The sequence below is a fragment of the Microcebus murinus genome, chromosome 26 (assembly GCF_040939455.1).
Source record: "Microcebus murinus isolate Inina chromosome 26, M.murinus_Inina_mat1.0, whole genome shotgun sequence".
Taxonomy (NCBI): Eukaryota; Metazoa; Chordata; class Mammalia; order Primates; family Cheirogaleidae; genus Microcebus; species Microcebus murinus.
The window spans coordinates 21,132,080-21,151,854 of record NC_134129.1 but is presented as its reverse complement, the minus strand read 5'-3'; the positions used below and the strand labels follow the sequence as shown (position 1 = coordinate 21,151,854).

The 19,775-nt window shown below is 37.2% G+C and overlaps 1 protein-coding gene and 1 non-coding gene across 3 annotated transcripts; both read left to right on the top strand.

Moving 5' to 3' along the window:
* Positions 1–389: 389 nt before the first annotated feature.
* TMEM33 (transmembrane protein 33) lies at positions 390–18,709 on the top strand. Of its 2 annotated transcripts, XM_020284642.2 has the most exons (8): positions 390–759; positions 4,134–4,228; positions 4,726–4,913; positions 8,674–8,741; positions 9,702–9,835; positions 10,955–11,038; positions 16,974–17,094; positions 17,966–18,709. In XM_020284642.2, the coding sequence occupies exons 1-8, from the start codon at positions 715–717 to the stop codon at positions 17,969–17,971; spliced, it is 741 nt and encodes a 246-aa protein (XP_020140231.2). In that variant the 5' UTR covers positions 390–714; the 3' UTR covers positions 17,972–18,709. The 2 variants fall into 2 exon arrangements, with proteins under 2 accessions (XP_020140231.2, XP_012629329.3); XM_012773875.3 differs by having other exon boundaries at positions 16,974–18,709.
* Positions 10,596–10,698, top strand: LOC142864772 (small nucleolar RNA U13). The gene has a single exon (XR_012915114.1). It is a non-coding gene; the product is annotated as a small nucleolar RNA U13 (small nucleolar RNA).
* Positions 18,710–19,775: the final 1,066 nt, after the last annotated feature.

Below are 19,775 nucleotides of genomic sequence, written 5' to 3'. Positions count from 1 at the left end.
CGTGAGAGCTCTAGTGCTCCACAGGAGAGATCGGGGCCAGTGGTTCTAAAGGAAACAGAGTCGCAAGACATTCAGGATGGGATTCGGGGTTTGGAGAGTGAGGATGATGTTCCAGAAGAAGACGCCTTCACTCTATTTGAATCAATGGAGATGGTTGTAGCGTACTCAAAAAAAAAACACATCCCCTGAAAATAAGCCCTAGGGTGTCTTCTTGAGGAAAAATAAATATAAGACCCCGGCGTCTTATTTCCGGGGGAAACACGGTATTAGTTCCCTGATCCAACAGGCTCGCAGACAGGAGAGGGGGAAAAAACTACACTTCCCGTCATGCCTCAGAACACCGCCCCGTCCTCTCCGAGGTCACCGCCTCCTCCCCAACGGAAATGGAAGGAGCACTTCCGGGTCGCGCAGGAAGCTGGAGCTGGCGGCGTTCCCGAGGGCCTCCAGCCGAAGCCGCTCCTTCCTTCCGGTCTTTCTGGAAGCCGCACTTTGCTCTCGGCGGGGCCGAGCGGGGACTCGGCGCGGCCGCTGCAGGTGCCCTCCGTCCTTGGGGCGGACGAGCGAGGCCCGTTTCCCGGCGGCGTCGGGGCGCGGCGCGAGCGAGCCGGGGCGGCCGGTTGCCCGGGGCCGCGGGCGCGCCGTCCCTGTGCGCTCTCTCTCTCTCTCTCTGTCTGTCTCTCTGGGCGACCGAGGCGCCGCCGCGCGGGTCCCCCCATGGCGGAGACGGCCCCGAACGGCCCCCAAGGGGCGGGCGCCGTGGTGAGTGAGCGGGCTGCGGCGGGGGACGGGGCGGCCCGGGGCTCGCTGCGCCCGGGTTCGTGGGCGGCGGTGGGGGCGGGGAGGGAGAGGTCGCGGGGGGCCGCGGGGTGGGGGTGGGGGGGAGGACACGGGGTCGTTTCCAGGGCGACGGCAGGCCTGGCCTGGAGCAGGTGGGCCCTCACCTGAGTGCCTGGAGCAGGTGGGCCCTCACCTGGGTGCAGTGGAGGGGTTGGGCGTTTTGTTTTGTTTTTTCCCCCTCTCTCTTTCCACACCTGGGCCTCTGATTGTTCTGGGCACCCCCACCCCCACCCCAGCTGGAAGATGCCCCCTGCAGGTGTGCGGTGACGGGCCGCCCCGTGGAGGTGCAGAAGGTGCAGAAGGTGCAGCTGATTGCACACCGAAGTCATGCAAAGGGAGGAGAGAGTGGTGTAGTTTTGGGTTTTTTTCTGAACTTTGTTCTTTTTTTTTTTTTTTTTTTTTTTTTGCACAGGCTAGAGTGAGTGCCGTGGCGTCAGCCTAGCTCACAGCAACCTCAGACTCCTGGGCTCAAGCAATCCTCCTGCCTCAGCTTCCTCCCGAGTAGCTGGGACTACAGGCATACGCCACCATGCCCGGCTCATTTTTTCCATATATTTTTAGTTGGCCAATTAATTTCTTTCTATGTTTAGTAGAGATAGGGTCTCGCTCTTGCTCAGGCTAGTTTTGAACTCCTGACCTCGAGGAATCCACCTGCTTCGGCCTCCCAGAGTGCTAGGATGACAGGATGAGCCACTGCGCCCGGCTAACTTTGTTCTTCTTTATGCAGAGAAATAGGATTTCTGATAGAAATAGAAATTTGCTTTTGCAGATTTTTTAAATTATTAAGGTGCTGTTCTGGAGCTAACTATAGTTATTAGTATCCGGGGCATTATTGCTCTCTGGCTTTTAATCCGTAGATACTTAAGAAGTGTTCTTCTGCACGACCACGATGCATTCACCAAATTTGAGAAATGTTGCCTAATGTACAGTCTGTGTTCAGATTTCCATAATTGTCTTTCAAAGCTGCTTTCTCCCATCCGGGATTCAATCAGAAAACATGCATTGAATGTACTGGTCGTTTCTCCTTAAGTCTGTTTTAATCTAGAACAGTATTTAATCCATAAATACTTACAGGTGTTCTTCTGCACGGCCACAGTGCATTCACCACATTTGGGAAATGTTGCCTAATGTGCAACCCGTGTTCAGATTTCCATAATTGTCCTTCAAAGCTGCCTTCTCTTATCTGGGATTCGATCAGAAAACATGCATTGAATGTACTGGTCATTTCTCCTTAAGTCTGTTTTAATCTAGAACAGTTCCCCCACCCTCTCCCTCTCTTTTTTTTTTTTTGTCTTTCTAGACACCTATAGTTTTCAAGAGCCTATACTTTCTTTGCGGAAGGCTCTTCAAATTGGAGTTGTCTAATTTTTTTTTCCCCACACAACTAGATTCAGGTTAAACATTTTGTCAGGAAGGTTACCTAAGTGAAACTGTGTTCTTAGTGCCATATACATATAATATGCATTTCAGGTTGGTTTATCCCATCAGTGGGAAGTTATTGTTTGGTTAAGATGGTGTCCACCTGATGATTCTCCATTGTAAAGAAACCTTTTTGCCTTTTGTGTTTAAAAAGTGTTCTTTGGCATAATACTTTGAAACTGTGTGAATATATTGCTCCCAACAATTTTTTCACCCAAAGATCCAGTGATGTTTTTTGCCTGAACTGTGTATTATATATGGTGGTTGGGCAGTTCACTTTTAAAAACGTAAACCAGTACACTTAAACTTTTTTTATTGTGTAATATATGTAAAACCGTACAAATGAAATGCATGGCTCAGTGATATAGTGCAGAATAAACACCCTAAATGAACAGATTTTAAAGAGAATATTCTAAAACTAAATTTTAGTGTCGAACTGTCGTGTACAGTTTGAATATTTTTGTAGAGAAACTGAGCACAGTAAGCTAGATTCATCCTACCTCTTGGTCACTGCTAATCATTTAAATTTAGAGGAGTCACAGTATGGCAGATCTGGATAGACTGAACCAGACGCATGTTTCATGTTTCTGAAATTACCTGCATGTGGTTAAAAAGACATGACAACAAAACATCCCTGGATTTTTATTTTTTATTTATTTTTTAAATATTTATTTTTCATTATTTTTTTTATTTATTTTTTTTTTGTCTAACCAATGAAAGTATGTGTTTTGCTGAATGGATTTTTAGGTGTACTTGAATTTTTCCCAAAATTTTTTCAAAAAGTAATGAAGTTAAATTGCATAGAACAATATTTTTGACTTTAGGTATACCTATTAGTGAGCTTTGAAATCAGTTTAGTGGGCAATTTGAAAAAATTTAAATAGAAAATGTCAAAAGCCATCACACATAGTAAGGTGCTTATTGCGTGTGAAACTTTGTGGACTTTATATACCTATGTATGTTTGTGTTGGATCTCAGTGTTAAAATTGTTTATGGAGATCCTAGTCAAAAAATATAAAAGCCAATTTAGAATTTGAATATAAGATGCATTTTAATGAAAAAACAGACTTTAAGTTCTGCTTTAGTGGTTATGGACACATATACTGGGTAAAAAAGCAACAATAGAAAAGATAGAATGGGAAAAAAATGGAGAAGAAAACGGTATGTGGAAGTTTATTCTAGGGCCACTGAAACTAAAATAAGACTTGTGGGGGTACTTGGAGATGATAAAGAGAATCATATAATTAGAGAGGCAGGTGACATTTAATTTTTGACAGCCATGTTTTGAGCACCTACAGTATGCTAGGCCCTTGTTTATATAGGCAAATCATCCAAGGCTAATGAATTCAGTAGTTACCATTACTGTGGTTTTACATTTCTCCTGCAAAAGGTTTATTTAATCCAAACTGGCTTTATGTGATGCCTTTTTACTCAGCTCCGAGACCTACCTATTTGGATCTGAGATTTTTTTCTAAGAATAGGCATTATGGTTCCCCTGAGAGCAATTAGTTCGTATTTAATGTTCTTTTAAAATAGATGAAGCCAGCATTATTAAGTGTTGAAGGGACACACAATTGTAGTTAAATTTTTGTTCAGATTTCCTAATTAAGTCTTTTTTAAATTTTTTTAAATGTCAGCTGGTAGTTCTTTATTTCTGTTTAAGTGCTTCCTACATGAAAACAATGAGGAGGTTGGACCTGTCATTAAGTATATACATGAAACAGTTAATTGCCTTAGAGTTTTCACTTAATGATCTGAAAAACAAATGTTACAGAGTTGTTAAACATTTTGAATAGGCATAAAACTACACTGTCTTCATCCTTAAAAACATAATTTGCAGGCTTAGTTTACTACAGTATTTTTCTTTTTAAACCTAGCAATTCCTGATGACCAACAAACTGGACACAGCAATGTGGCTTTCGCGCTTGTTCACAGTTTACTGCTCCGCTTTGTTTGTCCTGCCTCTTCTCGGGTATGTATTGTTTATGTTGCTTCTTTGCTGTTCAGTTGTTCAGTCAGTTTATATTATATGGGATGCCTTTAAGGCGTAAGGCTTGTTAAACTGTAAGGGGTTTAAGGACAAACAAAATACAAGACCCAACCTTAAGACACTAATAAGCCTAATACTGTTGTCGTCAGCTGGAGGAATATTTTGTATCTTGTGGTTTGTGAAATTGACATCACATTGAAAATCTGAGGAAAAAGCAGATGTGTGGGAATGAGATGAATTCATGTGTTTTGAATTTTTTTCAACTGGACAGGGAAAATCACTGCTTTACGAAATTCAGTTGGGCATATATACATGAAGTTATGCTTGTAAGGAGGTAGAGTAAGTTCAAGTCATTTTTTTTTTTCCTATTGACAGTTAAATGATTTAGGTGTTGTGCAATCATGATGCAATTCACAGAGGAGGAAGAGACCTGGTGGTTGTTTATGTCTCCTGATAACCTCTCCTCTGGTGATTCGCAGGTTGCATGAAGCAGCAAGCTTTTACCAGCGTGCCTTGTTGGCAAATGCTCTTACCAGCGCTCTGAGGCTGCACCAGAGGCTGCCACACTTCCAGTTAAGCAGAGCATTCCTGGCCCAGGCTCTATTAGAAGACAGCTGCCACTACCTGCTGTATTCGCTCATCTTTGTCAATTCCTATCCCGTTACAAGTATCCTTTTCTACCTTTTTGGCAATGAAGTAACCAACTCTAGAGGAGGTCTCTTCTGATTATTTCAGCAGTGAGGCATTCCGTGAAGCCTGAGTTTTTTTTTGCTGCTTCATTTAAATGTGTGAGAATTTCTGACTCCGAAATATGAAGCCTTAACTTTGAAGAGCTAATTTGGAAAATTTAAACTTTGTCTTTCTTTCTCCTTGCCTCTTGTACGCTTCTCTATTGGAATAGATTTTTAAAAATTCAGATTCAAAGCAAGGCTATGCAGAACTCACTTTAGTATTTAAGATTTTCTTTAATTTATATCGTCTTTGGGAAAGTGTCCAGATGTCTTTAAAAAATAAAGGTCCTCAATCTTTGCTTTTCTTAACTCCCAGTGAGCTAGAAACAAGTGGAAATTAGCCAAGAAATAACTTATTTCACTAGAGAATGGGAGGATTAATAATAATATTTGCTGCAGATAGAGTAGAGGATAGGGCACATGTGGATAACCCCTGGAGTTAATGAGAATTAAATAACTCATTTGGAATTTATTTATATGTTTTCACATTTAAAAAGTGTGTTGTGGGAAGAGAAATGGGTATTATTCCAAAAAGGAGGGGAAGAATGAGAGAGGTCCACAGTCCAGTGTATTTGGGAAACGCTATGTTAAACATTTTTAAATGGGATTCTTTACCTGGGAACCTTTGATATTCTGATGTGCCTTGTGAAACTAAAAGAGTTATTAACCGTGTTTTGTAACTTTTTTTGGTGATTTTTTTTTTTCCTGTTGATTGTCCCTCTGGAAATTCTGGTATTTTTGGGGGGTTTTTTGTGTGTGTGTGCTTTGAGAAGTGCTGCTTTAATAGCTTTTGAATATTTATGGTACAACTATACATAATGTAAAGCACAATAAAATAATTTCTCTAAGACTGTTACCTATTTAGAGAATACATATGTTGGTGAAGTATGAAATTTTTCAATTGATTTGTTTAAGTCTTAAGGAAAAGAGAATAGGAGGAAACTGAATTTTCTTGAGCATCTATTTAGCCAATGTATAGGAACTTGACATATTTAATCTTTCAGCACTCTGAAAAAATTGTCCTGTTATATAATGATAATGATACAAGGTAATAAGTAGTAATGCTGACAGGGTCTTTTTAACTTAAAAGCCCTAACTAATCTACAATTAATGGATGAGTAACACTGAAGTATCGCTTAAAAATATTTGTATATGGATAAATATACAATAAATATATGAGTAAATATCCGTTTAAATTTTGCTACTTTACCAAGGTAATTTAAGTAGTTTGAAACGTAAGGATAAAGTTTTTCGTGTTTCAGTGCATGGGTCTGTAATATCCCATCATAATTTGTATTTCATTTTTAGGTAAAACTCACTAAATGATTATTGTACTGCAACTGTAAAATGATAATCACATCTGTTTGGCATATCACTGGATTGACCAGCATTTGTTGGTCACATCCATTGAGGCAAGATTTGCAGTCGCCAATTGCAGTATTCAAATTCTTGCATTTCTGAGATATAATGGGAAGTTTGTGTAGAGATTTTTGGTTATGCCTTTTAGTAGCTTAAAATCTCTTTGGAGGGAGAAACAGAAATGGCAGGAAGCGTGTTTTCCGGATAATTAATACAGAGTACATTGAACTCGTTACTGCTGAACTCTGGGACGGACGTGCCCGCTACACAGGAGGAGCTCAGTGTTCCTGTCCAGGGAGGCTCATGGCCAGTGAAAACAACCCTCTGCCTTTTCTGTGTGGTCAGTTATTTGCTAGCCCCTCTCTCATGGAAATGCTGACGATTAAGGTTTTCATATTCCTTAAATCCTTACAGGGGAAAGTAGTGAGCAGTGAGAGTAACATAAACGAATAATTGGCAAGAAATGCTAATCCGATTCCTGAGGTAGTTGGGTATTACAGTAATAAATCAAGGTGGGCCCGAAGTAATACTGTATTACAAACTTGTGTTTTGATCTTTGTTCTTACAAAAGTGATCTGTTGTCCTTGCTTTATCAGTGACAGGTTTGTAGGGTTTAAATTGTAGACTTTTCACCTCTTCTCTTTTCTAAGTATGTACTTTAAAAGTAACTTTGAAAGCTAAGATTATGAATTTTTTTTTGTCAGGAATTTATGAACTATAGACTGTTAGAGATAAATGACTCTTAGAGATCTCTAGCTTTGATCTCTACTTAATCATTTGATAGAGGATGAAACTCGGCCAAGGAAAGTGAGGTTAGTTACATAGCCAGGTGCGTAACCCAGGTATCTTGACTCCCAATTCAGGGTTCTGTTTTCACTGCCTAATACTGCCTCTTACTGAATCAGGCTTCAAGTCTGGGTATATGTCAGGGTTTAAGTTGAATTATTTAAGCAACAACAGTTTCACAGTCACTTTAGGGGAGGCGGTTGTAGCTTTTACCAGTTTCAAAGGAGTCTACGATTCATTACAAAGTTTAAAACTGTTTATCTATCTATCTATCTATCTATCTATCTATCTATCTATCTATCTATCTATCTATCTATCTGTGATCTCTACTCAGGAAGTTGGCATTTTTCCTAATTCTCATAAATGGTGGGAAAGAATTGGTCAGGGTGTTATTTTGGAGAACTATGTTATTAGAGTTCTTGTAACACTTGGGTGTAAGTCTGTGTCTTGCTCATTAATTGGAAACTAGGAGCCTTTGGGTCGTCCTAAATGAGTTGTGGTTATGATGAATTTGATCCTCAGATTGTGTTATGTCAGTTAACCACTTCCTGCCATGTCAGCCCTTCAGTTAGTATAGAAAAATATAATGGTTCATTTCTTAGAAACTGCTAATATTTTTAGGACAGGTATTTTTGCCGTTCATGATTGACTGACAGTCTGCATCATTTTTTGGAAATACTTGGCAAGTTTTTTAAAATCAACCTGGCAGATATTGGGGTAGAGAATCAGGCTTTAGAGCAATTTCCATTTTTCAAAAAGTTGAATGAAAATTGTATATTTTTCCACAGCATAAAGCCAAACAGTTGGACCCAAAAATAAAGATTCTCTCCTTGTGTCTGTAAATAAACTGAGGGACTTGCAGTTGACTATATACAGTGTCAAATACACATTGTCTTTTTTTTTTTTTCTGTGTTTTTTTTTAATTTCAGCATATTATGGGGGTACAAATTTTAAGGTTTCAATAAATGCCCATTTCCCCCCTCCCCCCAAAATACATTGTCTTTTTTATTTTTATAAATTAACAGAATTGTAACGGCTTGATAGGTACAGTAACTCAGTAATGGCGTCTTTGTAGGAAGGAAATAAAATCTTTAGTTGAGTAACATTTAGGAACTACTCTTACCATTACCTCAGACTTTGCTCAGCAATTGAGATTAGTAAAATAACTATGAAAGACGACTTCCGTGTTTGAAGGCTAACTTAGAGTGGCTGGGAAGGCCATGGTGGGGTTAAAAGCTGTATTTAAGCCTTGGAGGTGGCCTAGATTTCAATTTACTTTAGCAAATGTTTATGATGTTTTATTAACCAATAGAAATAAATGAAACTTTTTTTCGCTATTAATTTTTTCATCAAAAGAACAGTGAGTTTTAGAAAATGAAATCACTTCTTTACAGTTAGCAGAACTTGACTTGGTTTAAAATGTATCAGTAAAACAAAAGCCATTCCACCAAATTTATTATTGTAGCAGATGTCGTTTTTGGACATAGTACCTAGTATGTTTTGCAAAGTACTTGATGGCTTTTAAATGTTTTCCTTAATTGTTTTCTTCAGTGAGTATTTTCCCAGTCTTGTTGTTCTCTTTGCTTCATGCTGCCACGTATACGAAAAAGGTCCTTGATGTAAGTAAAACTATGCTATTTCTTTGATGCCTGGATTATAGATCTTTGACATGAATTTGACTTCTGAGACATTTTGGTGTTTGTCATAAAAAGTCTGTATTGCTTACAAACTTGTTAAAATTTTTTTAGTGATTTGAAAGTTTTAAGTTTAGAAGTTTTTATTGTTGAAGTTTCACAAATGGGTATATTTTGTAAGTTAAAGGATTGCACTTAAAATTATTCCCAGGTCCCCAGAACAGTTTTTGAAGTTTGAAATAGATCTCTTATCTTTTAAAAAAAAGTAATTATTTCTTAAATTTGATGAGTTGTCAGAAATCTCTTGTTCTCTCAGTGTTTAATTCTAACATACCAGATAATTAGAGTGTGCTGAATCTCTTTTACACTAATGTTTAGAACTACTGCTTTCCCGAAAATTTTTTTTTTAATTGCTGATTTGGAACATTAAGCCTGTCTTTAGTGTGTGGTAGATTTACTGCATATGCACTGAAATTTGAATTAAAATATCCAGATTTATGCCTTGTGTTATTAGCCTTTTTCTTTTTTCCTGTAATTCTTTGGTCACAGAAGTAATTAGACTCTAATTTCTACTGTTAGTTAGCTTAGGAGTCACAGGTATTTTACCTTTATTTACTGCATAATCCAATTTTGTTGTGATTGGACAGAAATAACCACCACTTTTTGGTGAAATAATCTAATCTTTCTTAAGAAAAATAAAATAAGAAAAAGTACTTTAGTACTAAAGTTATTTTTTTGGTTAAGTCATTAAACACACAAAATAGAGCAGGAAAATACACTAACATTTTGTCCTTAAATAGTTTGTAAACTTTTATACCATCTTTTCCAAATAATTGGCTTTTGGTTGTATTGCCTGTTGGGTATACTAGTTATCTAAAGAAAGAAAATAATTGAGTTAATCAAAAGTGTTTCATTATTTCTAATATTTGTTTTCTTTTGTTTTAGGCAAAGGGTTCAAATAGTTTACCTCTGCTGAGATCTGTCTTGGATAAATTAAGTGCTAATCAACAAAATATTCTGAAATTCATTGCTTGTAATGAAATATTCTTGATGCCTGCTACAGTTTTTATGCTTTTTAGGTAAGAAAAAAATACATTTGTTTTGGAAGGCTGATGACTAAGTAAACATAATAAAGATATGAATTCGAGTTTTGTTCTGCTTAAATCTGTTGAAGTAGGGTAGGTAGGTAGCATGTAGAGCCAGATGGATCTTAGCTATCACCTTAACTAACCCTTGCCATTTTGTAGTAGAGAAACTAAAACAAAGTTAACCTAGGAATTTGTCTTATTTTATCATTCCTTGTGATTTATTATTTGAAAGGTAGTAATTTTGAAAATTACTACCTTTGAAAGAATCTTAGGAACTAGAATCTTAGGAACTCTACTGTGCCATTGTTGAGATGATTTTTCTTATACTAGAGAAAAATCTTAAAAATTATGGTCTTGTGTTAATAGTTGCCTGGCATTGCCTCCTTATTTTGTTTGTATCTTAGTTATAGACATAATTCATGAATAAAGAAAACATCCCTTTTAACAATTAGATTTATATATATATAATAGATATATAAATATATACACACACAACTTTTGGGATATTATAATTGTACTTTTAACCAAGAACAATAATTAATACAGGCTATGCAGATTTTCTAGTGAGCCAGTATAATTTTATTCAGATTTGTTTCTGTTTATATAAAATACACCACTTTTTATCTGAATACACCACTTTTCATTTGAATATCTTAACAAAGCTTTAAAACTTGATTTCATTTAATTGTGGCAATTATGGAATTATGTGATATTTTCTGATTTATTTAGTATTTTAAAATTTCAAAAGTTTATCCTTTTGGAGCTCATGAGCATGACGATTGGGTCTTTGCCCTCACGTTTGAGGTATGCCTCCCTCAAACCTTGTCTGACCTGGGCACATTACCAGTTTGATGTGAGAAAAGAAAAAAATTCATAAGTAGCACATGCATGAATACATTTATAAAATTAAAACAATATTTTACTCTTTACTGATTATATACTTTCTTTTATTTCCCTTTTAAGAATAACTTGGATTTAGCTATGCTATTACTGTGATCATTTGATGAATTGAAGGTACACATAATTCTCCAGTTGAATTGCCTTTAAGTTTTGAGGGTATACATATGAATTGATAATGTATCTTTCGCACCCTTGTATTTTTTATTTCAGTGGTCAAGGAAGTTTGCTCCAGCCTTTTATATACTATAGATTCCTTACTCTTCGATATTCCTCTCGAAGAAATCCATATTGTCGGTGAGCTGATGATTAGTTTAAATCTGTTTTATTTGTTTAGAGTATTATAAAAGTATAGTGTTTATGACTTTTAAGAGTTATTTAGCTAATATGTTAGAATTTAGAAACAAGCAGTGTTTTTGTAAATTTAAATTCTGGGCCTTAGAACTGACTGGGGTTGATGAGGAAGTGTTTATATTTCTTTTCAGAAACTAAGACTTGGAGTTAGCTTGGCCACGTCTCAAGCACTGCTAAAGCTTTGGGGATTTAACCACTTGGGTACGGCGTTCACCAGCCAGGAACCCTCACCCACAGCCGGCACTCACAGTCTGCATGGTGGTCTGTGCTGTGCGTGGACGACGAGTCTGTTTGCTCTTGTGTGATGAGGAAAGCTCGAAAGCACCGAAAGCTTATTTGACTTCACAGGCAGCTTTACTTGTCATGTAAATCAGAATAGGTAACATATACATATATGTTTTCATGACATTATTTTTAAATGTTCCCAATTTTATTTTGATAAATGAAAAATTAGAAAAGTCATATTATGGCTGTCGGCTAAAGCGGACGCTCAGCTGTGCGCCTTCATGTCATGGCTGTCGGCTAAAGTTGACACTCGGTTCATCTGTGGCTGTCGACTATAGTCAATGCTCGTACCAAAGTGGTTAAAAATATGCATGACATAAGTTCCACTTTCAAGGAACTTTCCTAGTTGAAGAAAAACAAAAACATTTGTCAAATAATAAAATAAGCAGTAGTTTAGGATACAGATTCACAAGCCAATATATAATGAATTACCATGTTTGCTTTATTGTATTAATACCTTAGTCCACAGAAGGGAGAGGTCATTGGGCCAGAAGATAGATGAGCTAGGGAGGTTTCACAAAATAGATTAAATTGATTCTGGGAGGAGTAAAGCCTTTGACTAGGCAGTAAAAATAGGGAAAGGCATTTTAGGTAGGGAGACAATAGGAGCAGGATTGAGAGGCAATAAGGTACAAGCATTTAGTTGAGTCACACTGATTAGGCATGTTTGACTCTATTGGAGACTCTGACAGGTGAGTTGCTGGACCTAAGATCAGAAAGGTATGTTGGATCCATATCATAAATCTTTTTGAGTTTTAGGATAAGTTCGGAATTTATTTTTTAGATATATGGGAATGATGGTCTTGATATGATGAGAATATTCTTCTGATAGCTTGTGCAGAATAGTTTGGAGCAGAAAAATGGGGAAGCAGAGAAGTAGCTTAGGAGACTACTGTAGTTTTCAGGAATGAAGGCTTAAATTAATACATTAAATTACACTATAACCTATACATTCTGATCTCAAAAGCTCGAGTAAAACTAAACTGATTAGATATTTTTAATGGTGTTCTAAATGTTACTCAGATAAAAATGTTGGCATAGTTTTTATTTTCAAGTTTAATAGAATTCAGCCAGAAATCCAATGAGTGTATTAAAACGATCTGTCTTCACAAATACTGTAAAAAGAACTGAATTTGAATGCTGCTGTCATGAAGTAGATGCATGGCTTTGGGCAAGTCATTCAAATCTGAGTTTCTTCATTGGTGGAGGAGCTAGCCTCCACCAGGGGTAAAACGGAGTAGTGTTTGTTCTTGGTAGTGTATTTTCCTTATTCTATGACATGATTCTCCTTTCAGGATGTTTTTGTGCTCTTTTCAACAGTGTCTTTCTGTAGTACTTCCTGAAATATAACAAGTCCCTGGTAGCAGATTAACATTCATTTTTGCTTGATTCCATGACTTTTTGCCTTTTTTCTTTCTGGTCCATGTATTCATTTCAGACATTATCTTCTCTGCCCTGAAATCCATTTTTTTCCATCAGCAAATTCATTTTTCTGTGCTTCTGTACTTCCTTCTCCACTTCAGTTTTCTCCACATATCTCTAAATCATATCAGTTCATCTAGAAATTTAGTTTTCAGTAGACTGGAAAAGGAAGGATAGCAGTGAATGAAGATAACACAAAAATGTGCTAATCAACATTTTTAAAGGTCTCTCATAAGCACACATTTTAATCAAAACAGTGAGAAGGAAATGGAAAATATTTGAGCTTATAAATATTGATAAACAGGCTATCACACTACATTTCCTATACTACTTTTTTTGTTTAACTTTTTTTTTTTTTGAGACAGAGTCTCACTCTGTTGCTCAGGCTAGAGTGAGTGCCGTGGCGTCAGCCTCGCTCACAGCAACCTCAAACTCCTGGGCTCAAGCGATCCTCCTGCCTCAGCCTCCCAAGTAGCTGGGACTACAGGCATGCGCCACCATGCCCGGCTAATTTTTTCTATATATATTAGTTGGCCAATTAATTTCTTTCTATTTATAGTAGAGATGGGGTCTTGCTCTTGCTCAGGCTGGTTTTGAACTCCTGACCTCAAGCAATCCACCCGCCTCGGCCTCCCAGAGTGCTAGGATTACAGACGTGAGCCACTGCGCCCGGCCTGTTTAACTTTTTTTGTTTAAAGGTTTTAAGGCCATCTATATTCACAGTTTGTACCGTTTTCACTTATTATGTATGGTGTTTATGCTCAAGTTGATGGTGTCAGTCCTTAGTAGATGTCTAGTGTGGATCGTTTATAGCTGTGTTGTCCAGTACAGCACACTAGCCACATCTGATCATTTAAATTAGCTAAAATTCATAACATTTAAAACTCAGTGCTTGAGTCACATTAACTACAGCTGAAGTGCTCAAAAGCCCAGTGTTGCTGGTGGCAGATGTATTGGATAGCACAGATACACAACGTTTTTATCGTTGCTGAGAGTTCTGTTACCAACCTTGCGTTAAGGAAGTCTGTGACTTGGTCTATGCCCGTGATGGATCCAGTAATGACAGAAATAGCCAGTTGCCTTCAGACAAGCTGTTGACCTCATTAGGCCTCGTTCCTTCCAGAGGATGAGCCTGAGTTGTGTGTCGGTGTACTAGTGGAGTTACCTGTGACTTGAGCTCAGGAAGGATACAGAGAAATGATGATGATCTGTGCCCAGAAAGGTAGCTTGTAGACAGGACTAGATCAGGACGCGGTCTGCGTTTTATTTTGAGGTAGGAAGAGCCTTTGAAGATCGTAACATGGTGGAGGAGTTGGGAACCCCCATGATGAAATATTCCAGAAAATGGGTTGCAGACTTGCTAAGAGGAGGAGGAGATAAATCAGTTTGGAGACTATTAGAGTAATCCAGAGCCTGAACTAATCCAGTGATTAAGGAGAGAGGGAACACATCTGAAATACATTTACAAGTTAGGATTCTAGGGCTTGGGCTTAGGAGACTAGGATAAAGAGCTCCACGTTTCTGGCCTGGATCCTCAGAGAGTTTGAGTAATGGCACTGTCACAAAGATAAGAGATACAAGAAGGGCAGGTTTTTGGATAAATGTTCATATCTCCAAATTTTATTCCTGTCTTTGTGTGGAAGCATACTAAATACTTGTTTTAAAAAGTAGATTTCTTTTTTCTAACCATAAAAGTAAAACAGGATACAGAAAGGGAGAGCAGGAGTTACACCTTTATGCAGGGTGAGTCAGCACATAAGGTGAAAATTGTGAATAGTTAAAATTATCCTTGGGCCGGGCGCGGTGGCTCACGCCTGTAATCCTAGCACTCTGGGAGGCCGAGGCGGGCGGATTGCTCAAGGTCAGGAGTTCAAAACCAACCTGAGCGAGACCCCGTCTCTACCATAAAAATAGAAAGAAATTAATTGGCCAACTAATATATATAATATAAAATCAGCCGGGCATGGTGGCTCGTGCCTGTAGTCCCAGCTACTCGGGAGGCTGAGGCAGGAGGATTGCTTGAGCCCAGGAGTCTGAGGTTGCTGTGAGCGAGGCTGACGCCACGGCACTCACTCTAGCCTGGGCAAGAAAGCGAGACTCTGTCTCAAAAAAAAAAAAAAAAAAAAAAAAAAATTATCCTTGATTCTTGAAATCACTTATAAATTACAGTACAGTATACATGCTTTTGTGTACGCTAGCCTGTATAACGTATACGTGATGTATACAATATGTAATAAAGAGTACCTTGTAGGCAACAAGTACATTTTAGGTAAAGGCACTGTACATACACTGTTTTGGGCACAAACATGCAGCATAACTCCATGATGGGGGTCATGGCAGGGAGTGGCAGGAAATGAGGCAGAAAATTAAATTGAGACCAGATTGTGGAGGGCATTGGATGTTGGGTTGATGAGTGTGAAGACAAAAAGAAGGTCATTTTAATTAGTAGAATGATCTGAGAAGTAACACTTATTGAGCATTTTCTGTGTTGTCTCATTTAAACTTCACTACAACTGAGGCTGGGTACAGTGCCTCATGCCTATAATCCCAGCACTTGGGGAGGCCACAGTACAAGGATTGCTTGAGGCCAGGAGTTCAAGACCAGCCTGAGCAACTTACTGAGACACCAACTCTACAAAAAAATTTTAAACATTAGCTGGGCATGGTGGTGTGTGCCTGTCTTAGCTACTCGGGAGGCTGAGGCATGAGGATCACTTGAGCTCAGGAGTTGGAAGCTGTAATGAGCTATGTATGCAGCATTACACTCCAGCCTGGGCAACAGAGTGAGCTTCTGCCTCTAAAAAAAAAAAATAATAATAATAAACTTCATCACAACTCTATGAAGTACGTGTTCATAGACTACAGATGAGGAAATCTCTGAGAGATAAAATGTATACTTAAAGAAATAGTGAGTGGGATTACCCAAATTATATACTTTCTCTTGTCTCCTTTTAAAAACTAGTTGAATTTGCCTAAGTTAAATGTGATGTGATTCTTCTGTAAAGAAAATATAAAATAGGTAATCCATAAACTCAGTCCTCAGAGATAGCCATTTATTAAATGCCTTTGTTAAATGAAAGTTTTGATCCAAAAAGAGACACAGGTATTGAGTTTGAGAATTTCATTGTGTTTATTTTGTGTGTTTTGTACAATGAATTCTAGTTCTTTCTATTGTTTCTTCAAATTCTTTAATGGCTATGGTAAATTCCTTCAATCAGCATTTGCTTAGTATTACAGGCATACCTCAGAGATACTGTGAATTCGCTTCTAAACCACCATAATAAAGAGAATATCACAATAAAGCGAATCACATGAATTTTTTGGTTTCCCAGTGCATATAAAAGTTATATTTACATTATATAGGCTATTAAGTGTGCAATAGCATTATGTCAAAAAATGGCAATGTTATGGCTGGTTTGATGTTTTATACAGCCCAGCAAAACTTTCTCCATGTCAGCAGTAAGGCTGTTCTGATTTCTTACCCGTGTGTTCATTGGAGCAGCATTTTGAATTTCCTTTAAGAACTTTTCCCTTTGCATGCATAACCAGGCTGACTGGCACAAGAGGCCTCGCTTTCGGCCTGTCGTGGCTTTAGATAGACACACCCTTTTCACTAAGCTTGAATCATTTCTAGCTTCTGACTTAAAGTCAGAGATGTGCAACTCTCCCCTTCACACGAACACTTAGAGGCCATTGTAGGGTTGTTAATTCACATTATTTCAATATTGTGTCTTGGGGAATAGGGAGATCTGAGGAGAAAAGAGATAGGGAACAGCCTGTGGGAGCAGTCAGACCACAGGTACCATTTGTTCATTAAGTTCTTCATGCACGGCGCAGTTGGTGGTGTCCTAAGATGGTTACAATAGTAACCTCAAAGATCAGGGACCACAGAGCACCATAACAGATACAATAGTAATGAAAACGTTTGAAGTGCGGTGAGAATCACCAAAGTGTGACACAGGCGTGAAAGGAGCACGTGCTGCTGGAGAAGTGGTGCTTGTCGTAGTCTTGCCGCGCTCGGGGTTGCCATAAACCTTCAATTTGTTAAAAAAATAAAATAAAATAAATGCAATATCTGTGGAGTGCAATAAAGAGAAGTGCCGTAAGACAAGGTATGCTCGTGTGTTGCTTTTTCCTCGTGTTTCTGACAGAAAACTCTCTTACCTTGCAGGACGTTGTTCAATGAACTGAGGATTGTTGTTGAACATGTAATAATGAAACCTGCTTGCCCGCTGTTCGTGAGAAGACTCTGCCTCCAGAGCATAGCCTTTATAAGCAGATTGGCACCAACAGTTGCGTAGTCTAGCATCCGGCTGGGCCATACATATAATATAAGCATTGTTAGCAGCTGGTACTTCTGCTAGGGGTTGTACATTCCAGGTGTTCTACTGACCTCAATCCAATTTACATAATTCACATAAATGCATCTCAGTGGAAAAATAATCATTTTCCTGGCATGTTAAATCAAGCTTAAAAAGTTACCAGTAAATTTTTCTATGCTGTGTTGCTAATGGTTAAGGAAGTTTGTTATCTAGTGATAAATGTACCACATTTTTTTAAAAGATGCTGTCGTGCCTATATCATGAAATACATTCATTTCTCTAGTAAAAATTAGCTCTAAGATTTGTTTAAGCCTAGTTAGTAACCTGAATTTATATTTGGCATGAGTTTGTTATGGTAATATTAACATAGGAGAATTCAGTAAATTTTGAGACAGTATTCTTCCTTTTAGTAATTTTGGTTAGTGATTTAAACAGAAGCACTTCCCACTGTATTTCACCTCAAATTGTTATTGAATTGATTTTGTGCTGCTTTGTTAGGACAGGTTTATTTTGGATGTACCATTATAAGAGGAATTCTATATGCATCATTTGCTATGACCTAAAACTTTATATCCATGAGTACTTCTGTGGCTTTGAGTATTTTTTAAAAGGCTCAACTTGTAAGCCTTTATCCGATTGGATAAATACATTTGAGGTCATCTAACCATTTTATAACAGAAAATAGTAACACAGCTTTCCTTTCGTAGACCCATTGAGTAACATTTCTCAAATAGGAAATCCTTCCTTGACAAAAATGTGGACACATAAATTATTAGTAGTATTATAGTTTCTAGCATTACCTCGTTCAGATTGTTGACTGCCAATTTTCTCGGTTTCCTAGGCTTGAATTTTCATAGACAATTGCAGCAGTTCAGATGCCGTTTGAAAGGAATGTAAATGAAGATTGAGCATCTGACTATATTTGTGTCTGTTCTGAAATAATAATGAAGAGTATCCTGTAGATTACATATTTATCCATGAAATCTGATTTAAAAATGTAATTGGAAAGGTTTATAGGTAAGGTAACTGACTGGGAATGGGACGGGGGAGGAGCTGTGGGGCAGTAGTGTGCATTTCACTCTTGTAATGCATACATAAATTTGGGGGAATTGGATGTATTATGCAACTGTGATTTGGGTTGTATAAGGTGTTAGATCCCGTTCATTGAGCTCCCATCAACTCTTACGAAATTCATTCTGGTCCTCATTACTGTTGCATGATTGGAAATGTTTAAAAATTGCACAATTTTGGTATAGAGTAATGCAATGATTTTGTAACCAATTTTCTTCTGTCTGCATGTAATTTGGATTTCTCAAATACATTCATTAGTGACTTACCAGTAACATCAGTTTTCTTTTTGTTCAAATTTCTAATCTATAAAAAGATGATATTCTTAGGATAGATTACAAGAAAAATTCTACTTCATATCTTAACTAGAACCAACTATTTTTGTATTTTTGTAATATTTATCCACTAGGTTGGAGAAGCAGCCTCATGATATGCAGTTGATTTTGTGTGTGTGTGGCTAACCTCATTATGTCAACTTTCTAGAGCAATAAAGTGACTGTAATGTTAAGTAAACGTACTACTGATTTCTAATTATGTTTTTAAGAATTGAGTCTTGAATTATAGCGGGAAATTTTGGCAGCTGAAGGCTTATTTGTTTTAAAGTTATTAGGGTGTTTTTTCTACAATTTTTATCTTTTACATTTACAGAAGAGTTTCAAAAATAATAGTTTTTTTATATCTTTTATTCAGCTTCCTCTTAAGTTAACATCTTACATAACTATGGAATATTTATGCAAAGTAAGAAATTAAGCCTATAATTAAAGTACAAAGCTTATTTGAATTTTACCAGTTTTTCCATTTTTTATTTTCTTTTTGTGTGCTCTGTTTTTACCATGATTGTCTTTTACTTTTAAAGATCTACGTAAGTGTGTTTCTGGTTTGAGATTTTCCTCTTTATTTTGCAAATTACTCTTAGTCAAAGAGATTTCCCTAAAGAAAATAATTCATGTTGGTTTTAACAAAAATAATTTTAACATTAAAATTACTACAATATAAAACATTCTGCTTTAAATCAAGGTTTTTTATCACACAGCAGGATTATATTTCTGATATGCTCGTGTTTGAAAGTATAGATTTGTTTCTTAAAGGAAGGCTTAATATATAAATAAAATACTCTTAAACTCATGAAAAAGTAAATTTTACAATTTGAGCATTTCTAGCTGTCTAGTTTGCATGAACTTGTTACAAATTCTGCAGTATGAATATTTGCAACCAGCTGATTTGGCATCTGAAATTATAGTGTTACATGTATACCTATCAAAATTAAGGAAATACAATAACAGTATATAGAATGAATGTAGTAGGATAAGGTAACTCTTACTGCATAGTTGATCTTGTTTTTACTTACAGGTTTAAAAGAAGTTGATTTAACATCCAGAATATATAATTTTTCAGGAAGTGGTATAGTGCCATTGTTATTCTGGTACTTTTAAATATTAAACCCTCTTGAACAAGTAGAAGTCTCATACAAAACCCATTTTATTCTAGCAAGGATTCTATTTTCCTTTTGCATACCTGATTCCTTATTAATTTAAACTCTATTTAACATCAGTCTAGGGAGAACTTAGTTAAATACAGTCTGC

What these genes read in the sequence shown, in the direction of transcription:
- TMEM33 (XM_012773875.3), top strand. Translation starts at nt 715, where the DNA reads ATGGCGGAGACGGCCCCGAACGGCCCCCAAGGGGCGGGCGCCGTG. An exon ending in CCCAAGGGGCGGGCGCCGTG is followed by an intron (nt 760 to 4,133) that starts GTGAGTGAGCGG and finishes TTTTAAACCTAG; the next exon opens with CAATTCCTGATGACCAACAA. An exon ending in CAATTCCTATCCCGTTACAA is followed by an intron (nt 4,914 to 8,673) that starts GTATCCTTTTCT and finishes TGTTTTCTTCAG; the next exon opens with TGAGTATTTTCCCAGTCTTG.